The sequence below is a fragment of the Penaeus chinensis genome, chromosome 17, assembly GCF_019202785.1.
Source record: "Penaeus chinensis breed Huanghai No. 1 chromosome 17, ASM1920278v2, whole genome shotgun sequence".
Lineage (NCBI taxonomy): Eukaryota > Metazoa > Arthropoda > Malacostraca > Decapoda > Penaeidae > Penaeus > Penaeus chinensis.
The window spans coordinates 2,307,787-2,330,286 of NC_061835.1; the positions used below are offsets into that span (position 1 = coordinate 2,307,787).

Consider the following 22,500-nt stretch of genomic DNA (forward strand, 5'->3'; position numbering starts at 1 on the left):
TTTCTTAATTTCAGTATTTGTATTTCCTTTATTTCAGTGTTTATATTTTCGTTATCTCAATATTTGCATTTTCTGCGCTTTGATATTTGCATTATCGTTTCATCTTTTATTATCTTTTTATTATTAAACTGTTTATTATTATACTGTATATTTTTGTTATTAGCCTGTTTAAACGATATAGTTATTCTTTCTGCTTATTTTTATGTTATTTTTTTATGCATTTGTTCATGTCAAAAACAGAAAATGGGCATCCGGAGCAAAGTTCATTGCGATAAATTTAGCAAACGATAAGAATGGGAATAGATACTAAACTGAAATAAATGTATTGGACGCGTTTCTCTCACATTTCCAAGCACATTTCTCACTCTACACCCCCCCACCCCCCGCGTACAAATCGACCGACAACGACTCTCACTCTGCTCACCCCCTCCCTCCCCCTCCCCCCTCCCCCTGCAGACACGAGCGACATCTGCACCAGACTGTACGAGGAGCTGGAGGCGCTGCCGGGGGGCAAGGTGATCCTGCACTTCGTCAAGCCGCTGCTCATTGGCAAGATTTACTTCACGCCCGATAACGCCGTCACGCGCAGGATTATCGAGCAGGTGAGGGAGGTTGCGTGAACTGTTGTTTTTTTTTTTTTTTTTTTTTTTAAATGACATGAGTTTGTTTTGCGTGTCTTGTTATTAATAATTACCATTATTATTATTATTATTATTATTATTATTATTATTATTATTATTATTATTATTATTATTATTAGTATTATTATTATTATTATTATCATTATTATAGTTTTTATAATAATAATAATGATAATAATAATAAAATAATAATAATAATAATTATGATTATTATTATTATTATTTTCATTATTATTATTATCATTAGTATCACTGTAATCATAAAAATAATAATAGTGACTTATTATTATTATTATTATTATTATTATTATTAGTAGTAGTAGTAGTAGTAGTAGTAGTAGTAGTAGTAGTAGTATCATTATTATTACGATTATTATCATTGTCACTATTATTCGTGTGAAATTTGTAAACAACGTGAGCTGGAAGGGGATTCGTGTGATAAGAAGTGCATGTTTTGATGTTTTATGATCATTATTGTTTTACGAATTAATCACGGTGTAATTAGTAAACAACATAGTCGTGGAATACATGAATGTGATGTTTTTTTTATATATATTTGTCTATTTTTTGTTTTCATGAAGGTGAAATCTGAAGACATGAAATAAAACGCACAAAAATTATTTCGATGTTTTTTTAATCCATTACAGTGGCATTTGCAAAGACAGGCCTGTCTTTAGATACAAGCGTAAGCAACACCTTTTAAGTAAATCTACAGAAGCCATTTAATCCTGATCACGGCACCGTTATCACCCAATGTCATCTTTCAGCTTTAAAAACAGCGAAACCTTTTGCATTTTCAGGCCAACGAGACCTTCGTCAATGTAGCGAGCCAAAGGGCGGCTCTGAGGCAGCTTCGGGAAGGCACGCGGAACCTTACTAGTCTTAACTTTAAGGCTGAGGACCTCAAGGTATTGTGCCTATTTTATAGGCCTTCTTTTGAGAAAACATCTATTTTTTTCGTTATCTAGCTTTATTCTCTTTTATGTTTTTCTTATCTTTATGTACGCTTGTTTTTTTTTCTTCCTTTACTCTTTTTCTTGTACTGTGTTTTTATTTGTTTATCTGTGTTCTTTTCCTTTTTTTTTTCTTCCCCTACTCTTTCTTTTACGTTTTCTTTTGTTTTCTTTATTCTCCAGTCTTCTTCATTTTCTTTTCTCTTGCTTGCTTCCTACTTTAACTTCCCTTTTCTGTTTTCTTTTCCGTTTTTCCCTTTAAAAGTATTTTACTCATGATTTAATATCCCGTGTCATAAAACCAGGGAAAGGGTGATTCCTTTAAATGCGAGAGGGCTTCGTGTTTAAGGATGACTGTCCAAAGAAAGGCAGATATCTTTATAAGGAAAGGAGATTTCTGGACAAGGAAAGAGGGATGTAGAGGGAAAGGAGGGTATAAGGGAAGAGGGATGGGTAAGGAAAGGGGAATACCTGTGTAAACAACGAGGAATTCCTGTGCAAGGGAAGAGGGATGTCTGTATAAAGAAAAGGGAATAACTGTATAATGAATTAGGGGTATTCGTATAAGGGAAGAGGAATAAGTGAGTAAAGAAAGAATGTCTGTAAAAAGAAAAGAAGGGAATCTGTTTAAGGGAAGGAGGGTGACTTTATAAAGAAAGAAGGGTAACTTTAAGAACGGAAGGCTTCGTGTCAAAGGAACAAGGGTTGAATGTATAATCTCTCGACAGAAACTGGAGGAGGCGCTTTCGATGCCCTGGGTGAAGGGGATAATGGCGCAGTTCCTTCCGGAGGCTTTGGCTCTTCAGGCAGACGGCGACCTTGACGAAGTCGCTCCTCGCCTGCAGGACGCCATCAACTTGATGACGGTCAGTTCTGATTCTTTGGATTTTGTCTTTTCCTGAATTTATGTGTGTTTGTGTATCTGTCTGTCAGCTCTTCCCCTCTGCTGTTCGAACTCAAACTCGGCCTGTATCATGCAGCTAATCTTTCCCTGCCAACACTAACCATAGCCTTTCATCTGCCGACAGGAGTTCCCCGATATTCTGGACATCGGGGAGAAGCTCATGTCCTGCATGAACCTGCAAAGGTTCCAAGCCGTTGCCAGCGAAGACGAAATGCTCAGGGAAGCCAACTTGGTAGTCGACACGTTCGGGTTCCTTGCGGGTAAGGGAACCGGGTAGCTTCGAGTATATTAAGATTAACAAGTTTGATGGCATATAAGACACACGGGCATGTTCGATGCATCGCCATTTCAGCAGGGCATATTCAGGAGAAAAAAAAAAGGTGCCTCACGTTTTTAGCTATTTCTTTTTCTTTTTAATTTCTAAAATTCATTTGTTTGTTTATGTATTCATTCATTACATGTTCTACTTGCATAGGCGTTGTGTTCGAAGGCGTAGGAAAGACGGGAGACACTGACGAGACGGTTCCCTGCAAAACTCAAGTACGCCATAAGAGTTGACTACGAGAAAACTCCATCGACTTTCAACTTAGGGCCAAGGTGAGCATGCTTACCCACATCAATCAAACATATTAATGCACGCAATCCCACTCTAATCCTTACAGCGCCATCTATAACTGACCAAGTTAATCTTACCGACAGGTACTGGCGACCAGGACCTTATTCCAACATGGCGGTGCACATGCGGTACCATCAGGGATTCCTTCTGCTGCAGGAGATGATGGACAGCGCCATCCTCAGACTGCAGTACTGGACCAACAATCCTCAAGACGCAGAGTCGGTACCAAGGGCGAAGAGGCAGGCGACAGCGACGAGTGTGAGCGACGAGGAGAGGGACATGTTGCTTAACCTTCCTGTGTACACCAAGCAACAGCCGTACCCTTGCTACGAAAAGGATGAGTGAGTGTCGAGTTGAGTCCTATGGGGCAAGCATAGAAGAAAGGTATGAATGAGAACGAATAACTGCACGGCACAAGAGGTTTATCCACGTTTCTATTAAATGTTCTTCTGGAATACAGTCATGATTAAAACGCGTCTAATACATCCCTTGCATTGTGAAGTTATTCATTCTCATTCGTGTCTTTTCCTACATGAGTTAGTACTCTTGTTTCTAAGCAAACCTTGACTTTCGTTCAGGTAGTCCTCATGAAAATGCTGAAAGTAGGATGTTTAGAATCAAACATAAAATATACACGTCCTCTTGGTTTCCGCCTGCCAGGTTCCTCGTGATGATGAACGAATCACCTGTGATGAGTCTGGTCTTTTCCTTCGTGGTCTTTACCGTCTACGTCGTGTTCCTGATTCGACACCTCATCCAGGAACGGCAGTCCAGGAACAAACAGGTAGATTAGTGGTTTCAAAAGAATGCTGTACATTCAGAGATTAGTTGTTTTCAGAAATATGTAACCCATAGCCTATTTAAGTTATGGATATTGTATTGGTAGATAAACATAAATCAAAGGCCATACAGACACTCACACGCACACACACACACACACACACACACACACACACACACACACACACACACACACACACACACACACACACACACACACACACACACACACACACACACACACACACACACACACACACACACACACACACACACACACACACACACACACACACACACACACATACACAATAATGAAATGAAGGAAAAGAAAAGAAAATGAATGTAATAACACCATATTTTATAAATAAATCGAATAAATAGATAAATAAGTGAGTAATAAAAAAATATATGAATGAATACAATAAATGAATAGATAATATCAAATCAAATGATAAAAATAACACCCATCGACCAGAAGGTATAGACAGAAAAAAAAAAAAAAATTACCTAAGTAAAAAAAAAAAAAAAAAAAAAAAAAAAACAACCAAACAAACAGACAGACAAACAAAACATAAACACAAAAACAAAAAAAAAAGGCGATACTAACAACGCCCCCCCACTTCCCCTCGACCCTTAGGTGCAGGAGGTGATGGGGCTGCGCGCGTGGGTGGACCTGCTCGCCTGGCTGTTCTTCTCGCTGCTCCTGCTGGTGGCGCTCCTGCTGGTCCTGGCGCTGCTGATCAAGTTCGGAAAACTGCAGCCCAAAGCAGAGTTCGGCGTCCTGCTGGCCTTCCTGCTGAGCTACGGCATCAGCATCGTGTCCTTCTGGTGAGCTGTGCCTTTGGGAGGGGTGCCAGGTTCTGAGTGATTAGAATGGGTGCCAGGTCCTGAGTGATTGGAATGGGTGCCAGGATCTGAGGGATTGAAATGGGTGCCACGTTCTGGGCGACTGGAATGGGTGCCACGTTCTGGGCGACTGGAATGGGTGCCACGTTCTGGGCGACTGGAATGGGTGCCACGTTCTGGGCGACTGGAATGGGTGCCACGTTCTGGGCGACTGGAATGGGTGCCACGTTCTGGGCGACTGGAATGGGTGCCACGGTCTGAATGATTGGAATGGGTGCCAGGTTCTGAGTGATTGGAATGGGTGCCAGGTTCTGAGTGATTGGAATGGGTGCCAGGTTCTGAGTGATTGGAATGGGTGCCACGTTCTGAGTGATTGGAATGGGTGCCACGTTCTGAGTGATTGGAATGGGTGCCAGGTTCTGAGTGATTGGAATGGGTGCCACGTTCTGAGTGATTGGAATGGGTGCCAGGCTCTGAGTGATGAGAATGGGTGCCACGTTCTGAGTGATTGGAATGGGTGCCAGGCTCTGAGTGATTGGAATGGGTGCCACGTTCTGAGTGATTGGAATGGGTGCCAGGTTCTGAGTGATTGGAATGGGTGCCACGTTCTGAGTGATTGGAATGGGTGCCACGTTCTGAGTGATTGGAATGGGGGCAAGGTTCTGAGTGATTGGAATGGGTGCCACGTTCTGAGTGATTGGAATGGGTGCAAAGTTCTGAGTGATTGGAATGGGTGCCAGGTTCTGAGTGATTGGAATGGGTGCCACGTTCTGAGTGATTGGAATGGGTGCCACGTTCTGAGTGATTGGAATGGGTGCCAGGTTCTGAGTGATTGGAATGGGTGCCAGGCTCTGAGTGATGGGAATGGGTGCCAGGTTCTGAGTTATTGGAATGGGTGCCAGGTTCTGAGTGATTGGAATGGGTGCCAGGTTCTGAGTGATTGGAATGGGTGCCAGGTTCTGAGTGATTGGAATGGGTGCCACGTTCTGAGTGATTGGAATGGGTGCCACGTTCTAAGTAATTGGAATGGGTGCCACGTTCTGAGTAATTGGAATGGGTGTCGTGGACTGGAATGGTTGTATGTGTGTATGTGTGTGTGTGTTTGTGTGTGTGTGAATACAGATAGATACGTAGATAGAGAGACAGACAAATATCTAGATATAGGTACAGACATTGTATACAATTACATATATGTGCATGTCGAACGCATGAATAACATGATAGACAAAGGCCTTATCAACGACATGAACTAACGTCACGCCCCTACCCGTCTCAGTTACCTGGTGTCCTGCGTCGTCCCCGGAGCCATCCTGGGCGTGTTCGTGGGCGTGATGGCTCTCCTGGTGTTCAACGTGCCCTTCATCAGCATCTCCGTCGTGCAGGCCCACACGCCCTTGTACACTATGCTCATTTCGGTGGGTGACGGGTGGTGGTGAAAAAGGGGGGGGGGGTGAAAGAGGGGGGGTGAAAAAGGGTGGGGAGGTGGGGGGTGAAAGAGGGGTGGAGTAAACGGGGGGAGGGTGAAAACGGGGAGGTGAAAAGGGGGGTGAAAGAAGGGTGGTAAAGGAGGGGGGGGGGGGCTGGAGGAGATGGGAGGAAAGGGGTAGATGGGAGGGGTTGGAGGAGAGGAGGGAGAAGGGGAGGGGAGGTGGTAGCTGGTGGTGGTAAAGAGAATGACTAGGAGGAAGAGAAGAATAGGGAGAATATAGGAAAGTAGTTAAAGGAAAGAGGAAAGAAGGTACACAGAGAAAGGAAGGGAAGGATAAAATATTAAGGAGAGTGGGGGAATAAAGGAAAGGAAGGGAGAAATTTGGGGAGAGTAGGGGAGGCAAAACCGAAAGAAAGAAAGGACCGAAAAAAGAGTAGATGAACAACGCTAGGAAAATAACATTACTTAGGCTGTCATATCCCAAATCATGAAAGCAACGGACATTAACTATATCAATTTACACACCAAACTCCTAAGACTCATTATACTCATGCTCCCTCTCCTTCCCAGTGTTTGTTACCCCCCTCGGCCTTTGGCTTCGGCTTCCGCGTCATCTGCCAGTACGAATTGCTTCAAACCGGAGCGACATTTGGCAACCTGTGGACGCCGCCACTCAGAGGTGAGCAGACGTTGGGACGAGGGATGACTGCATTAATTTGATGAACACTAAATTAATTGGAATAGATAAGATTAGAGGCTGAATTAATAAAATCTGAATTAGAAAAAAAATGGACTAAATGGAATAAATAAGATGATGGACTGCAAATTAACAAAAACTTTGTTGTGAAATTTGACGGCATCAATTAATCTTGAACTGGGAAGTTAACAATTAATATGATGTATTTTGAATGTAATAAGATGAAGTTTACGCAAGAAACCGATAAAGTAAACTGTAAACTTTGACATCATACTGTAAATTAACCCTAGAAAGCGAATTTTGATATTAACAGATTAATTAGATAGACTAATACGCCATAGCATAATAACATGGGGCATCGTAGGTCAGGCAAACAGTTCTCTCCTTGTAGACTAACTAATAAAACCTTTTTTTTTTTTTTTAATTTCAGACACAGATATGACTCTGGGACTGGCCATTGTGATGCTGCTGGCGGACACTCTCATCTTCTTCGTTCTGGCTGCCATTATCTCCCTCCTGAAGAACGGTAAGTGTGATGATGGAATGAAAAAAACATGTAGGAAAAGGAAAAATGATAAATTCATATTTATTTATGTATAAAAATGTGAGAAATGTAGTAAGGAGGTATATTTTTTGTATTCTTTGTGTGATGTGAAAATGTAGCAGGAGAAATTATGTTTTATTTTATTTTATTATTATTTATAGGTTATGAGAAATGAAAAAAATGAACCATATGGATATTTAGAGTTAGTGTGATGTGAAAGGTTCTCAAAAATGTACAAAGCAAGTTTATAAATGTTCTCAATTTGTAGTGAAAACCGATTTTAAGTTTTATTTTTTATGAAATGTATAAACATTTATGATTTGATTTGTATAATGTACTGAACAACCCAGTATGACAACCTTTACTGTATTTATATATTAGATTAATAATTTAATCAAAGTATTGTCTCGTGAGAAAGCTGGTGCCGAACAAAATGCTACTTGTTCGTTGCCTGTCATATTCTTATTTCAATGAGAAATAGACATCACAGATAGATAAATGTAAGAATTAAGGTACACATATCACTTTTAATAGTACACGAAAGTGATATTGCAAATTAAAAGGTGAGTGAGCAGCGTTGGGGAAATGCAAGGAGGACTTGATTATTATCATCATCATCTTCATCATATTTATCCTCATAATTACTACTCATTATAACATTATTATTATTATTATTATTATTATTATTATTATTATTGTTATTATTATTATTATTATTATTATTATTATTATTATTATTATTATTATCATCATCATCATCATTATTTTCATTATTATTGTTATTATTATTATTATTATTATTATCATTATTATTATTATTATTATTGTTATTATTATTATTGTTGTTGTTGTTGTTGTTGTGCGTTCATTATAATAATAATTTATCATAATCATTATTATTGTGCTCATCTTCGTTATCCTTACTATTCCATTCGTATCATCATACATATACATCTTTACTCACAAATGTGCCAAGAACCCCTCGTTCCAGCTAGCAAGCAAGAAAGCAAATAAGCACTCCACTATTTACCCCCGAGTTTGGCACTTGTTGCAGGCACTCTCCGGTCCCTGGCGACGGGGGGGCGGGCGCCGCTGCTCCACCAGGCCTCCTTCTCGGACAAGGCCTCCCTCAAACGCTCCAACGATTTCACTTTCAACATTTTCCATGGTAGATCATGGCGGGGAAAGCATCGTGTTTGTTGTGTTTCTTTACTGGGATTAATCCTTAGCTTGCGAGGTTGGAGGACGTCTAATACGGTCGCCGCATGCCGTGAATGTTTGGGTGTGATTCGTGCATGAGTCTGAAACTTTAACGTTTGCCTGTTACAGAACGAACGTGACTACAGGTATACTAACATCTGTACGATTAAAATAACAAAAGCATAACTGCATTCTGTGTTCATAAAAAAGCTTCTCTAACCCAACTAACTATCTGTGTTTTCCTGCTAGCTTCCTGCTGCAACTGCTCGCAAACCAAGGTCGCACCGGCTGATACAGAACCGGTCTTTAAGAAAAGTAAGAGATAGTGTTTGGACATTACCTAATACAGTGCTCTTCTATTTTTTGTGTGTGCTACCTACATCAGATTGCGGTTCTTACCAAATCTCGTCCACTTTAAGTTGGATTACCTGACCAGGATGTATAGCATTGATATAATTACATATATGTTCTTTGTTCTGCCCCTTGACGTAATATGTCGTAATTAGTTGTTTTTTTAACGCCAGTGACGAATATGCATACATAGGGCACATGTGTTTTTAAATTTCCATTCCACCTTTGTTTAGACATCAGTTTTCCCATCAGCAAAAGCAAAAGTAAGGCCGTGTCACCTCCCTTGTCCCTCCTGCAGAGGACACAGTCCACCCCTTGGACGTCGACCCCGGCCTCAAGCAGAGCTTCAAGAAGGGCCTCAGCATCGTGGGTCTCCGAAGGATCTACGAGAACCGCGGGGCCTCCAAGGTGGCCGTCGACAACCTCAACCTCGAGCTGTACGAGGGCCAGATTATGGCACTCCTCGGCCACAACGGCGCTGGAAAAACAACTGTCATGTGAGCTTGGATGCTTCCGCTTTTGTTCTCTGCATGTTTTTCTTGTATTGTGATTGTAAATTATAATTTTCTAGAAATGTCAAAATAAGAGGTAGCATCTTCTATGTTTTCTTTAGTCCCGGACGCATGCAAAACGCAACCGTTTTTCTTTGGCAGTTCGATGATCACTCGGGAGCTGCGCCAAACCGCGGGCAACATCTCAGTGTACGGCCACGATATCCGCACCTCCTGGGACAAGGCCAGGAAGCTGATGGGAATGTGCCCCCAGAAGGCCGTCCTCTTCCCGCTCATGACGGTGCGGGAGACGCTTACCTATTACACCCGACTGAAGGGCACCGCAGCCGACCAGACGGACGCGGAAGTCAACTCGTGAGTAATTCGGATTTCCAGAACATAAGAGGAAATGTGCGAAAGAGTGTTTGTTTAGTAAGACGTAATTGGATAGAACCTTTAAGGGAAATAGTACGGCGTTACGTTTCGTGTGACGAAGACTCATCAACCCACATCCTCTTCTTTTAATGAGGAGTCTAATCTGACTTGAAACCGTCACGGTTTACTGGTCGCTTATTATCACGTCCGTATTTATGCTTAATTTTTTATGAACTCAACCATGTTTGTGTTAAAAAGAAAAGAAAAATATACATTTGATTATTATCAGTATCATAACATCTGTGCTTAACACCATAAGCCCTAAACCAAATCGGCACCTGAAACCATAAGCCCACGAACTTGCTAAATTAGATCTTCACAAGCAAGACCCACCTCCACTTCTCCATCTGCCGCAGGACGCTAATCAACATGGGCTTATACGACCACCGCGATCACCTCGGCCGCCAGCTGTCGGAGGGTCTGCGTCGGCGGCTGTGCATGTCCATCGCCTTCGTCGGGGGCTCCAAGCTGGTCATCCTGGACGAGCCGACGTCGGGAGTCGACCCGGCGGCGAGGGCGGCCATATGGGAGGTCAGGAAGGAGGGAGAAAGGCGCTGATAAATCTGTTTATCTATATTATGTATAGATGTTTATCTGTATTTCCCTTAATTTTGATATCTGTTCGTATTGGACATACCTGTCTCATTTACGTGACAGGCTAAGAAGAAAACATATATACTAGAAATGCTAATTTATCTTAAATACACCAAAACGTAAGTTATGGGCTGATGACACACGGTGGCGCATTTCCGTAGGTGATCAGCAACCACCGTAGCGGCAGGACCATTCTACTGACCACGCACCACCTGGACGAAGCGGAAACCCTGGCTGACCGCGTGGCCATCTTGCATCAGGTCAGTTCCTGTGGGTGTTGATGATTGTTGATTGATTCGGATCTATAGGTCAGAAGTGTAAAACAAATATTTAAAGACAAACATTATATTCTTTTAAATTTCCCATAATTCAAACCGTCGAACTAGTCTGTCTAAAAATTGCGCATTATCAAAGAACACGCATTTTTGTCTTTTTCAGGGGAGACTGCTGTGTGTCGGCTCGCCCCTCGCCCTCAAGTCCGAGTATGGATCCGGCTACAGCATCACGCTCAGCAACAGACGCGTCTATGATGAGACCGAGGACGGGCCGTACAAGGGAAAGCCTGGCAAAGATGAGTCTTTCCTGCCCTTGGATGTCACTTTCCAGTGTGAGTTTGAGAAAGTGTTGAGGTTCCTGGTGTGAATGTTGGTTTGAGTTGGTAATATATGGATCAAACTATTCATGGTGAAACCGGAACTTCCTTTGTTTTGAATATAATGGAATGGAACCATTAGCATTTACTATACATGATTCATTTCAGTTTTAATCGGGAAATTGGGTAATAACATATCTTTTTTCCCATTTTCAGTTGCGAAGACCGATGCTGTGCTTGAACTGGCGAAGAAGTATGCTCCAAACGCTCGCCTACTGGAAGCTGTCAACGCGGAGGTGACGTACTCAATCCCCATAACGGATGGCCAAGGGAACGAGAACAGGTAAATCTCACTGGATCAAGCCCAGATTAAGACCAGGTTGTGTCCAAAGCGCAGGCCAATATTAGTGCCCCTCGGCCTTTCAAAGGTGCCCCTTCGGTATGGCTCAGATTTTGGTCGATATCCTGGCATATTGGGCCTGAATATGCATAATTAGGTGTAACAAAATAAAATACAAGCAATAAAATACCCCTTGGAATATGGCACTTTTTAGCTTTCAGTAGTACTTGTCTATTTTACTTATTTCCTTTTGCAAACATTTTCGTTTATTGAAGAAATCTCCTTTTGATCGCAGGTTGCCCGAGCTGTTTGGCGAACTGGACGGCCGGCTGGAGGAGCTGGGCTTCGCGTCCATGGAAATCCGACCCACCAATCTCGAGGACGTCATCATCGCCCTCAACGCCATCAACGCCATCGAGTCCGAGAGTCTCGCGCAGTCCAAGGTGTCCCTCGAGGAAGAACCCCAGAGTGAGTGCGGCACAAAGAAGCATGCATACAGGCACTTCTAAAAACAAGCACACACGCACACAGACAAACTCAAACACGAACGCATGCACACACACACACACACACACACACACACACACACACACACACACACACACACACACACACACACACACACACACACACACACACACACACATACTGAAAAACAACACAGAGGAACACAGAGGTAGCATGCTCATCTGTCTTCTTGAGAATAAAAAAGGATAGGAATAAAGTCCATAAACGCCGGATTTTCCCAGCGGCTGATTCGCCAGGGTCTGATAACGTCATTCATTAACTAGAACATTAATGAATGACGAGAATTTTAATCTGTCACTTTAGCCTATATGTTTGTGTACTTTAATTGCCTCTGTCAATATAAATTAGTGCATTTATATTATTTTTTTGCACAGCGTCACACGCCTCCGATTCTGTAGAGTTGACAAGGGCTTGGCTAGATTCTCCGTGAAAAACTATTTTATACGGTTGAAAGCAACGTTATGTCACTGTTTTTAGTAGATACTAAGGTTCTGTTACACATACAAATGTTATTCTTTTGCTTTAAAAAATATTACTAACGTCTGTCATAATGATCATAAATCAACGATGAAGAGGCGATCTTTTAGTAGTCTTCCGGAATTTATACAGAACGTTGTTTATTTTGATCAGCATTCTGGGTGGTGTTTATAGACCGTGTATAGTTAAGACCGAGATCGTAATGTAACGAAAGCGGCTTTGCAGAAGAGGAGGACCTGCGTGACCTGTTCAACTTCCGGCCTCTGGCTCCTCGCACCGGCGTCAGACTCTCCTTCCAGCGGCTGCTCGCCCTTCTGTTCAAGCGCCTCCTCCACCACGGCCGGGACTGGGTCTTCTACGTCCAGGTAGGACTCTCAAAGGGAAAACACTATTGCGTCAATAGCAGGAACTCAGTATATACAAGCTATGGCTGTTATAAAAATAAGAGACTGGATATATATTCTCATCCTTGATCACGCCTCCAGATGTTTGTGTTGCCGTTAGTGTTCATCTGCCTGGCCATGTTGGGGTCCTGGTGTCGACCTGCCTTCGAGACCACTGCGCCCCTGGAAATGAGTCCACACATATACTCTGCGCCATCCACCTCCTTCGTCAGGTTAGTTGCCTGGCGATTTCTCTTGAACTCAACAAGTCTTTTCCATAACAGTTCTATAGTTATTATAAGAATGCTAAAATACCGCGTTTCCTCAGGCAACTGGACCAAACCTTTGAACCCTTAGCAAAGGAGTTCCTTCGGCTGACCCTGGGCACCAGCGGCAGCACGGGGCAGTGGGCCACATGCCCCTCAAGTGTGGCCAACGCCAACCTTGGTGTACCGCACTGCAATATGTCAGGCGATGTGAGTAGATTGTGCTAATGTATTCTTGAATTTACAGTAGGAGCAATGAATGGTACAATCGAAGATTATATATGCGCGCGCGCGCGCGTGTGTATGCGTGTGTGCTTATTTACTGATTTGCAGTGTTAATGAGTGAGGTAACATCTGTCTACAGCAACATGCTGCAGATGACTATCACCTCAAGAACTTCCGTGAGAGCTTATGTTATGCTGGGGCGTAGAATAAGAATAAAAACGCGGTTCAGTCAGACTGCTACGGAAAGTGCACACAATAGAAAACAAACGAGTGGTTTAGACCACTACAAAGAAGGTATAGAAATACAATACCTTCAGAGCAATGGTCTTGTCCTTGTCTACATCAAAATATGAACCTGTCATCGTACATAGCTCCTTTTCCCCCCACAGACAACGCAGTCCTTGTGCAGATGCAATGATGACGTGTGCTCCGTGGACGTCTCAAATCAGCCCAGCCTCAACGACTGGATCTTAGGAACACGATGGCAACATGTTCAGAATAGGTGAAGGACCTGTTTGTGTTTTGACATATGATAATAATTGGAATTTTTTTTGGGGGGGCGTGAAAACAGATTTCGTCAAAATATGAAAATCAATGTCGACCGTTCTTACAGAAAATACGACCCACCGATTCTTAAATAAAATACCATATGACTTTAACTTTAGTTTTCATTAATTTAGCTTAGAACATTATGAATCGGCATGAGTGCACAGCAGCTAACCCACCCCAACCTTTCCCCTTCTCCCCTTCAGGTATGGAGGTCTGAGCCTCGGCGTGGAGGATCCCCGCTCCCCCACCAGCAGCCCCGGGGTCACGGTGTGGTACGACAACTCCGGCTACCACGCCCTCCCTGCCTACCTCAACGCGCTCACGAATGCCCGCCTCAGCAGACTTCTCGGGGACCAGTTCGAGGTCACCACAGTCAACAACCCGGTCAAGTTCTCCAGATACGGGTTAAACAGCATCTCATTGTGCGTTGCAGTTTTGATGGTTTTCTTTGGTGAATTTCTTTGTCCGATATCATTGCATATTTGTTCTAGGAAGGTTAGGGGACATAAATTGTAAATCTTAAAAGTAGGGATGCAAGTTATAGATGGTTCAAAATGTTCAAAATTATTCTTTCGCACACTCACAGGCAGCAGCACGTGGCGGACCTCGGGATCGGCCTCCTGATCCTAGTGGCGCTGACGGTGGTCTGCTCGAGCACCGCCGGGTACGTGGTGGGCGAGCGAGCCAGGGACGAGCGGCGAGTCCTCTACGTTGCCGGCGTGTCGAGGAACACCTACTGGATCGCCAACATGATCTGGGACGTCTCGGTGGGTCTTGGTGCCTCTTGTCCTTGTGTTCCTTTAAGACTAATTACTGGAAACCTATTTGCGAACTTTCGCGCAATGCACTGACATATGGTCTGCCTGTGGGTGAGTTACATTACGGCCAAGGCAGTACTGTTACTCTTTCTCAAGACATACACCCTCGTCGCAACACTCTTAACCGCGTTAACTTCAGCCCGGGTTCCACGGCTCTACTCGGTATTGGATTATTTAGATATAATGGCAAAAGGCCAGGCGACCCCTTTTTGGTTACGTTACAGCAACACTCCTTTGACTGGCATTCAAAATGCCTTTAATGATTTTGTAGCTATTTACTAAAATTAAATACATTTCCAAGACAACTATAAACTAAGGATCACCATTGCCCGCGAAGAGATTTCAGGTTATAGCCATATATAAAGCTCTCGGCCTGGCTCCCGAGCTCCTTAGCTATGAGGATCTATAGTCAGTGATTGCCATTAAAAAGTGTACAATTACGAACGTTTGATAATCAGCGTGGACGCGCCCAGCCCAAAGGAATGTACTTGTAATGCTACCAAGACGGAAGGTTGGACGGCGAGAAATAACCCAGGGTAAGTCTGGTTATTGAATCCTAAGGGTTCATTGTATATCCTAAACGCACTCTTGCCCAATCAAAAGGAAATTACCCGCCCTCTCCTGTCACAGATTCTACTGCTCAACATCTTCCTCACCGTGGTTGTCCTTGTCATCTTCAACCAGCAACAGTTCGTGACCCACAGCAACCTGGGCGCCTTCTTCCTTCTAGCTCTGCTGTATGGGTGGGTATCCAGGGTGGTGTTGGTGGTGATATGAATAATAATAGAAAGGATAATGATAATATTGATGATGATGATGATAATTATGATAGTCATAATTCATGATAATTCCCGAAAATTTATTTAGCAAAGAAACTGCAAAAGTAAAATTGTCGCAAAAGTTTGGTCTCGATTGGTCGTGTGATGAAATCGTTGATGATTTTCATAGAAGATGGAGTTTTATAAAACACTGTAACCGTAAAGATCTGCATAGGGGTTTAAAAAGAACACAGGAGAAGAAAGAGAGAGAGAGAGATAAACTATATATTTCTTTTACGTAAAACAAAAAGAGTGTCATAGAACAGCCAAACACTTGAAGGCTCAAAAATCCATTCCCTGTCGAAGGTTGAGCATCCTGCCGATATTCTACCTGACGGAGGGCCTCTTCCGGACAGAAACCGCTGCCGTGTTCTCCTTCTTCTGCGGCACCTTCAGCGTCGGTCTGATCTCTACCCTTCTCCTCATCGTGTGTGAGGTCTACACTTGGGTCAAGGTAGGTCAAAGGCCGTCTGTCTGTCCGCCGGTTATGACCTTAGATGTGGAAAGGATTTTTTGGTGGAGATGTATATATTACCAGGGTAATATTTACCCTAGTAATATTTACAAAATCAGTAAAACAAAATTAGAATAATTCCTGATGGAACCTGTGCTTAACTGATATAAATCACAGTCACAGTAAAAGAAGAAAAAATGAAGCATGAGGTTCTTGGGCGGATTAGACTATAAAAAGCTGCTGGATTTCAATTTTGGCGTCTAACGAGGAATTTAGTCGGACTCGAAACGTCACATTTTAGTATGACTTTTATTGTGGCTGTATTATATATTTGTACACACTTAATGAATTTTTTTTTTTTTTTTTTGTTCTGTATAAGTGTTTTGGTTCCGCAAATGAGGAAGTTATACGCATAATGATTTTGTTATTCGATCTTATACGAATGATAGTGTTTGATGAGTTTCAGTTCCTATCTTCATGTTTTTCCTCGTTTTTATTTTTGTCTAATTATTTCAGCATTGTTTATTTTCTACCAATTAGGAATACAGGAGGTATTTTATTTCTTTTTTGTTTCTATATCATGTTACTTATCCCGCCCCTTCCCCCCAGGAGCTCAAGTATGACATTGGATCCAGTTTTCTTGTGAGTAACTTCGATCCCCTTTCGCCTGCGTCCTTGAGTATCCAATCTCTTCTAGCTCAGCTTGCCATAGAGGATCTATTGGTTTCCCAGAAGAGCTTGCGCCCCTTAATAGAGTTTGATTGAAATGACTTGACTTCGTGCTTACTAACCCTGCTCATGATTGTATCTTTTGAACGTTTTACACACACACACACACACACACTCACACACACACACACACACACACACACACACACACACACACACACACACACACACACACACACACACACACACACACACACACACACACATATATATATATTAATATATATATATATATATAAATATATATATATATAAATATATATATATATATATATGTATGTATATATATACATGCATATATACATTTACACACGCACACATACATATTTATGTATATGTATATATATGCATATATGTATATATGTATATATATTTATATATATACATATACATACATACATATATACATATACTCACACACACACACACACACACACACACACACACACACACACACACACACACACACACACACACACACACACACACACACACACACACACATATACATACATGCATATATACATTTACACACGCACACATACATATTTATGTATATGTATATATATATGCATATATATATGTATATATATACATATACATACATACATATATACATATACTCACACACACACACACACACACACACACACACACACACACACACACACACACACACACACACACACACACACACACACACACACACACACACACACACACACAATGTGTGTGTGTGTATGTATATATATATATATATATATATATATATATATATATATATATGATTTAAACATGAAATGGCATTTTTTTTGCTAGTTTCAATTCTAGTTATCTCATATATAGCTGCTATTGATTTTATTATTCTAATGCTTATACTAATACTAATAATAATGCTGATACCAATAACAATGCTGCTGCTACTAAAGACGATGATGATTATGATCGTGATGATAATGACATTAATGATGACACTAATGATAGTAATAATGGTATTGATAATTATAATTATAGCATTAACAGTGATGATAACATGGTGAGAAAAACGTAATAATAACGAAAGTAATTGTGATAATGATAATGATTATGATAATGAAGATCCTAATGATGATGGTGGTGGTGACAGTAAGAATAATAGTGACAATAACAATGATAATGGTAATTATAATAACTTCAGTAACCGGAATAATTGTAATAATGATGCAAATGATTAAAGATGATGAAGATAATAGTTACACGAGTAGTAATAATGATAATAATGGAAAAAAAATAATAATGGTAATGATAATGGTGATAATGATTATTTTTATTATCATTATTAATAGTAGTTATGTCACTGTCCTTATAATAATGACAATGCTAATAATAATAATAATAATAATAATAATAATAATAATAATATTGATAATAATGATAATAATAATAATAATGATAATAATAATAATAATGATAGTAGTAATGTCAATGATGATAACAACAGCAGAAAACAACAACAAATGGTAGTAAAGATGATGATGATAATACTAATGATGATAATAATTATTATTATGATAATAATAAGAAGAATGAGAAGAAGAAACCGGCATAGATGTTACATAAACACAGATAATAAGAAGTGATTTCTTTTTAAAACATCTTCAGACAATTTTTTTTATTCACCGATGATTTTTATAACCTCCATCGCCATCATCAAAACCACACGTGGGACTTCATTTCCCCCCAAAGGAGCAAATTTCGCATGGTTAGGTTAGATTCTGAATACCGCCCTTGTTAACGTTATCATGGGGACGTCCTCGCGCGCATCCTCATAAGAACATGGACGACCTCAGACACAACCATCACTTTGCCTCCTCTCATCTCTTTACCACAGCACCACGATCATCACCTTCACCATCATCAAAACCTTTACGTTCCTTGGCCATCATGAGAACCACGTCGCCATCACGTCCCTTCATCAAAATCACGTCGCCATCACGTTCCTTCATCAAAACCACGTCGCCATCACGTTCCTTCATCAAAACCACGTCGCCATCACGTTCCTTCATCAAAACCACGTCGCCATCACGTTCCTTCATCAAACCCTCGTCGCCATAACGTTCCTTCATCAAAACCACGTCGCCATCACGTTCCTTCATCAAAACCACGTCGCCATCACGTTCCTTCATCAAAACCACGTCGCCATCACGTTCCTTCATCAAAACCACGTCGCCATCACGTTCCTTCATCAAAACCACGTCGCCATCACGTTCCTTCATCAAAACCACGTCGCCATCACGTTCCTTCATCAAAACCACGTCGCCATCACGTCCTTCATCAAAACCACGTCGCCATCACGTCCCTTCATCAAAACCACGTCGCCATCACGTTCCTTCATCAAAACCACGTCGCCATCACGTTCCTTCATGAAAACCACGTCGCCATCACGTTCCTTCATCAAAACCACGTCGCCATCACGTCCCTTCATCAAAACCACGTCGCCATCACGTTCCTTCATGAAAACCACGTCGCCATCACGTTCCTTCATGAAAACCACGTCGCCATCACGTTCCTTCATGAAAACCACGTCGCCATCACGTTCCTTCATGAAAACCACGTCGCCATCACGTTCCTTCATGAAAACCACGTCGCCATCACGTTCCTTCATGAAAACCACGTCGCCATCACGTTCCTTCATGAAAACCACGTCGCCATCACGTTCCTTCATGAAAACCACGTCGCCATCACGTTCCTTCATGAAAACCACGTCGCCATCACGTTCCTTCATCAAAACCACGTCGCCATTACGTTCCTTCATCGAAACCACGTCGCCATCACGTTCCTTCATGAGAACCACGTCGCCATCACGTTCCTTCATGAAAACCACGTCGCCATCACGTTCCTTCATCGAAACCACGTCGCCATCACGTTCCTTCATCGAAACCACGTCGTCATCACGTTCCTTCATCGAAACCACGTCGCCATCACGTTCCTTCATCAAAACCACGTCGCCATCACGTTCCTTCATCAAAACCACGTCGCCATCACGTTCCTTCATCAAAACCACGTCGCCATCACGTTCCTTCATCAAAACCACGTCGCCATCACGTCCCTTCATCAAAACCACGTCGCCATCACGTTCCTTCATCAAAACCACGTCGCCATCACGTTCCTTCATCAAAACCACGTCGCCATCACGTTCCTTCATCAAAACCACGTCGCCATCACGTTTCTTCATCAAAACCACGTCGCCATCACGTTCCTTCATCAAAACCACGTTCCTTCATCAAAACCACGTCGCCATCACTTCCCTTCGCCATCATGAAAACCACGTCGCCATTACGTCCCTTCATCAAAACCACGTCGCCATCACGTTCCATCGCCATTATCAAAACCACGTCATCGTCACATTCATTCATAGCAACGGCTCTCTCACCCGACTGACGTTCAACAGATCCTGGACGAGATGGAGAACGTGATCAAGTACCTGTTCTTGATTTTCCCGCCGTTCACCTTCGCTTGCGGGATCAAGAGCCTCTCTGTGTCCTACACCAAGGTACGTTCGTGGTTTCGATCTGTTTTTATTACCATGTGTGTGTGTGTGTGTGTGTGTGTGTGAGGGAGAGGGAGAGGGAGAGGGAGAGGGAGAGGGGGAAGGAAAAGGAAAAGGAAAAGGAAAAGGAGAAGGAGAAGGAGAAGGAGAAGGAGATAGGGTGAAGGAGATAGGGAGAAGGAGATAGGGAGAAAGAGATAGGGAGAAAGAGATAGGGAGAAAGAGATAGGGAGATGAAGAGATGGGGAGAAAGAGATAGGGAGACAGACATAGGGAGAAAGAGATAGGGAGAAAGAGAGGCAATTTATATCTAGACAGTTAAGAAGAGACATCATTTCCCTAACATAAGTGATAGTTATATTTTATGCGGGCATTCTGTATATTGGTAGTTGAAAGCAAACATTAACATTTTGCGTTTCCTCGACAAAATGACCTATAACGACATTAATGATTACATTTTAAAAAGGCAATTTATGTACACGCAGTTTTAAGCAACTATTAACATTCTGTATATTGGTAGTTGAAAGCAAACATTAACATTTTGCGTTTCCTCGACAAAATGACCTATAACGACATTAATGATTACATTTTAAAAAGGCAATTTATGTACACGCAGTTTTAAGCAACTATTAACTTATTTTCTGTTCCCCCGGTCTCGCCCAGGCTTCTATCATGGCGCGCTTTGGCATCGACATGTACACGTCGCCCTTCTCGTGGGACCCGTCGATGCAGGGCGGGCTGGGCATCCACTACTTAGCCCTGGCCATTTGGGCGGTGGTGGGCGTGGTCTTGCTGCACGGGTGGAACGTCTGCGTGGAGCCGCTGTCACGCCCCGCCCCCTCCGCCCCGAAGGCGACGGCGGGAGCAGAGGAGGACAAGGACGTGGCTGCAGAGAGAATCAAGTAGGGACACGCGCCTCACGTGCAGATTTCTTTCTCTTTCCATTCTGCTCTGTTTTACTCCATTCTCTTCTGTATTATTCAATTTCGCTCTATATTATGCCATATTAAGCAAATTCTTTTCATCTGTCTAAATTGTATATATAAAACTTAATTCAGTAAAACATATATTTTGCCAATTTTTTGTAGAAATTTGCCGACAGAAAAAAAAATGTAGTTTGACGTTCACAGTTTGAAATGGACAGATCATGAAGTGTTTTCTAACTTTGAAAAGTTTTTAGTTTTGAAAATAGCCACTGCAACGCAATCTCATCTGCATACATGAAACACACTAATATCTCCTGATCTGAGAACCTAGTTTTCATCCTGAAGGATTCAGTGTGGCGGAGCGTCGCTGTACGATACGGTCCTGCGGATGGTGGGTCTGGGCTGCGACTTCAGATCGCCGCCCACCTCGGCTGTTAGCAGCCTCTACCTGGCTCTGAAGAGGGGCGAGGTAGGTGATCGTCTCCATTTCAGCAGAAACAACATTTTGTAAGATGCTGTGTTGTGACTAAACTTGTGTTTATATATTTTGTTAGCGTTGGTTAAAGGTTTCTACGAATACATTAATACAGTACTGTATATCGCGCATAAACAATCACGCCAACAACACACTCACTTCGATGTTCTAAACCTTTACCTTCTCCCGCGCCCTCTAGTGCTTCAGCCTTTTGGGTCTCAACGGCGCGGGCAAGACGACCACCTTCCGCTGCCTGACGGGGGACCTGCGGCCCTCCCGCGGCCAGATCCTGATCAACGGCATCGTCCTGAACGAGGCCCTGTCCCTGCCCCGCCCCGTGATGAGCTACTGCCCCCAGAACGACCCCCTGGACCCCAACATCACCCCCCGCGAGGCGCTCTTCATCATGGCTCTCGTCAGGGGCTTCCGGGACGATGAGCTCGTGGAGGTAAGTGCCGGCCCCCTCAAGTGCCTGCGAGGAGGGACGGCTTTCCGATCTTGATTTCCTGTCATAATCCGCGGATCTCAGGGTGGCATTCGAGGCTCTTTTTGGCCCTTGCGCTGAGTCGTCCGAACTGCATTGAGCCTTTGGTTTTCCCGCAGAACGTGGACCGCGCCATCAAGCAACTCGGGCTGAGCAATCATGAACACAGCTACATCCGATACCTGTCAGGTGGCACTATGAGGAAAGTTTCTCTCGCCCTGGCACTCATCGGCAACCCCCCACTGGTGCTGCTGGACGAACCTACCACGTGAGTCAACTAAACGCACCTCCTTTAGATACAAAATCCTATGAAGCATGCTAGTACCGAATTTATATCAGTAAAATCAGATCCGAAGGCTTCATCAGGGCTTACCACCGCTGTCCATCTCAGAGCCCTGTCCCGCCAATTACTGTCACCCTGCA

The 22,500-nt window shown here is 42.7% G+C and overlaps 4 protein-coding genes across 4 annotated transcripts in view; all 4 read left to right on the forward strand.

The window, feature by feature from the left end:
* LOC125033966 overlaps nt 1-3,337 on the forward strand; it is an 87,399-nt gene extending 84,062 nt beyond the window's left edge. Inside the window, exons 55-60 of the mRNA XM_047625569.1 lie at nt 457-602; nt 1,442-1,549; nt 2,323-2,460; nt 2,623-2,758; nt 2,974-3,095; nt 3,198-3,337. Coding sequence (XP_047481525.1) covers nt 457-602; nt 1,442-1,549; nt 2,323-2,460; nt 2,623-2,758; nt 2,974-3,056 — 611 coding nt within the window. The 3' untranslated portion in view covers nt 3,057-3,095; nt 3,198-3,337. The remainder of the gene's footprint in view (nt 1-456; nt 603-1,441; nt 1,550-2,322; nt 2,461-2,622; nt 2,759-2,973; nt 3,096-3,197) is intronic.
* Nucleotides 3,226-9,331, forward strand: LOC125033932. The gene is made up of 9 exons (XM_047625512.1): nt 3,226-3,455; nt 3,656-3,716; nt 3,775-3,898; nt 4,535-4,725; nt 6,020-6,158; nt 6,743-6,851; nt 7,300-7,395; nt 8,863-8,928; nt 9,263-9,331. Exons 1-8 carry the CDS (start codon nt 3,226-3,228, stop codon nt 8,903-8,905), a joined length of 993 nt encoding a protein of 330 aa, XP_047481468.1. The 3' UTR covers nt 8,906-8,928; nt 9,263-9,331.
* LOC125033933 (phospholipid-transporting ATPase ABCA1-like) lies at nt 9,051-16,699 on the forward strand. Its single transcript, XM_047625513.1, has 17 exons — nt 9,051-9,111; nt 9,263-9,461; nt 9,618-9,830; nt 10,247-10,421; nt 10,646-10,744; nt 10,923-11,091; nt 11,293-11,419; nt 11,712-11,884; nt 12,647-12,786; nt 12,907-13,037; nt 13,133-13,280; nt 13,685-13,797; nt 14,048-14,266; nt 14,431-14,611; nt 15,266-15,405; nt 15,787-15,934; nt 16,544-16,699. The coding sequence occupies exons 1-17, from the start codon at nt 9,051-9,053 to the stop codon at nt 16,697-16,699; spliced, it is 2,592 nt and encodes an 863-aa protein (XP_047481469.1).
* A 3,406-nt stretch (nt 16,700-20,105) lies between these two features.
* Nucleotides 20,106-22,500, forward strand: part of LOC125033934 (ATP-binding cassette sub-family A member 2-like) — a 4,122-nt gene continuing 1,727 nt past the window's right edge. The window contains exons 1-5 of the mRNA XM_047625515.1: nt 20,106-20,195; nt 20,856-21,094; nt 21,464-21,587; nt 21,793-22,041; nt 22,197-22,345. Of these exons, the coding sequence (XP_047481471.1) occupies nt 20,106-20,195; nt 20,856-21,094; nt 21,464-21,587; nt 21,793-22,041; nt 22,197-22,345 (851 nt within the window). The remainder of the gene's footprint in view (nt 20,196-20,855; nt 21,095-21,463; nt 21,588-21,792; nt 22,042-22,196; nt 22,346-22,500) is intronic.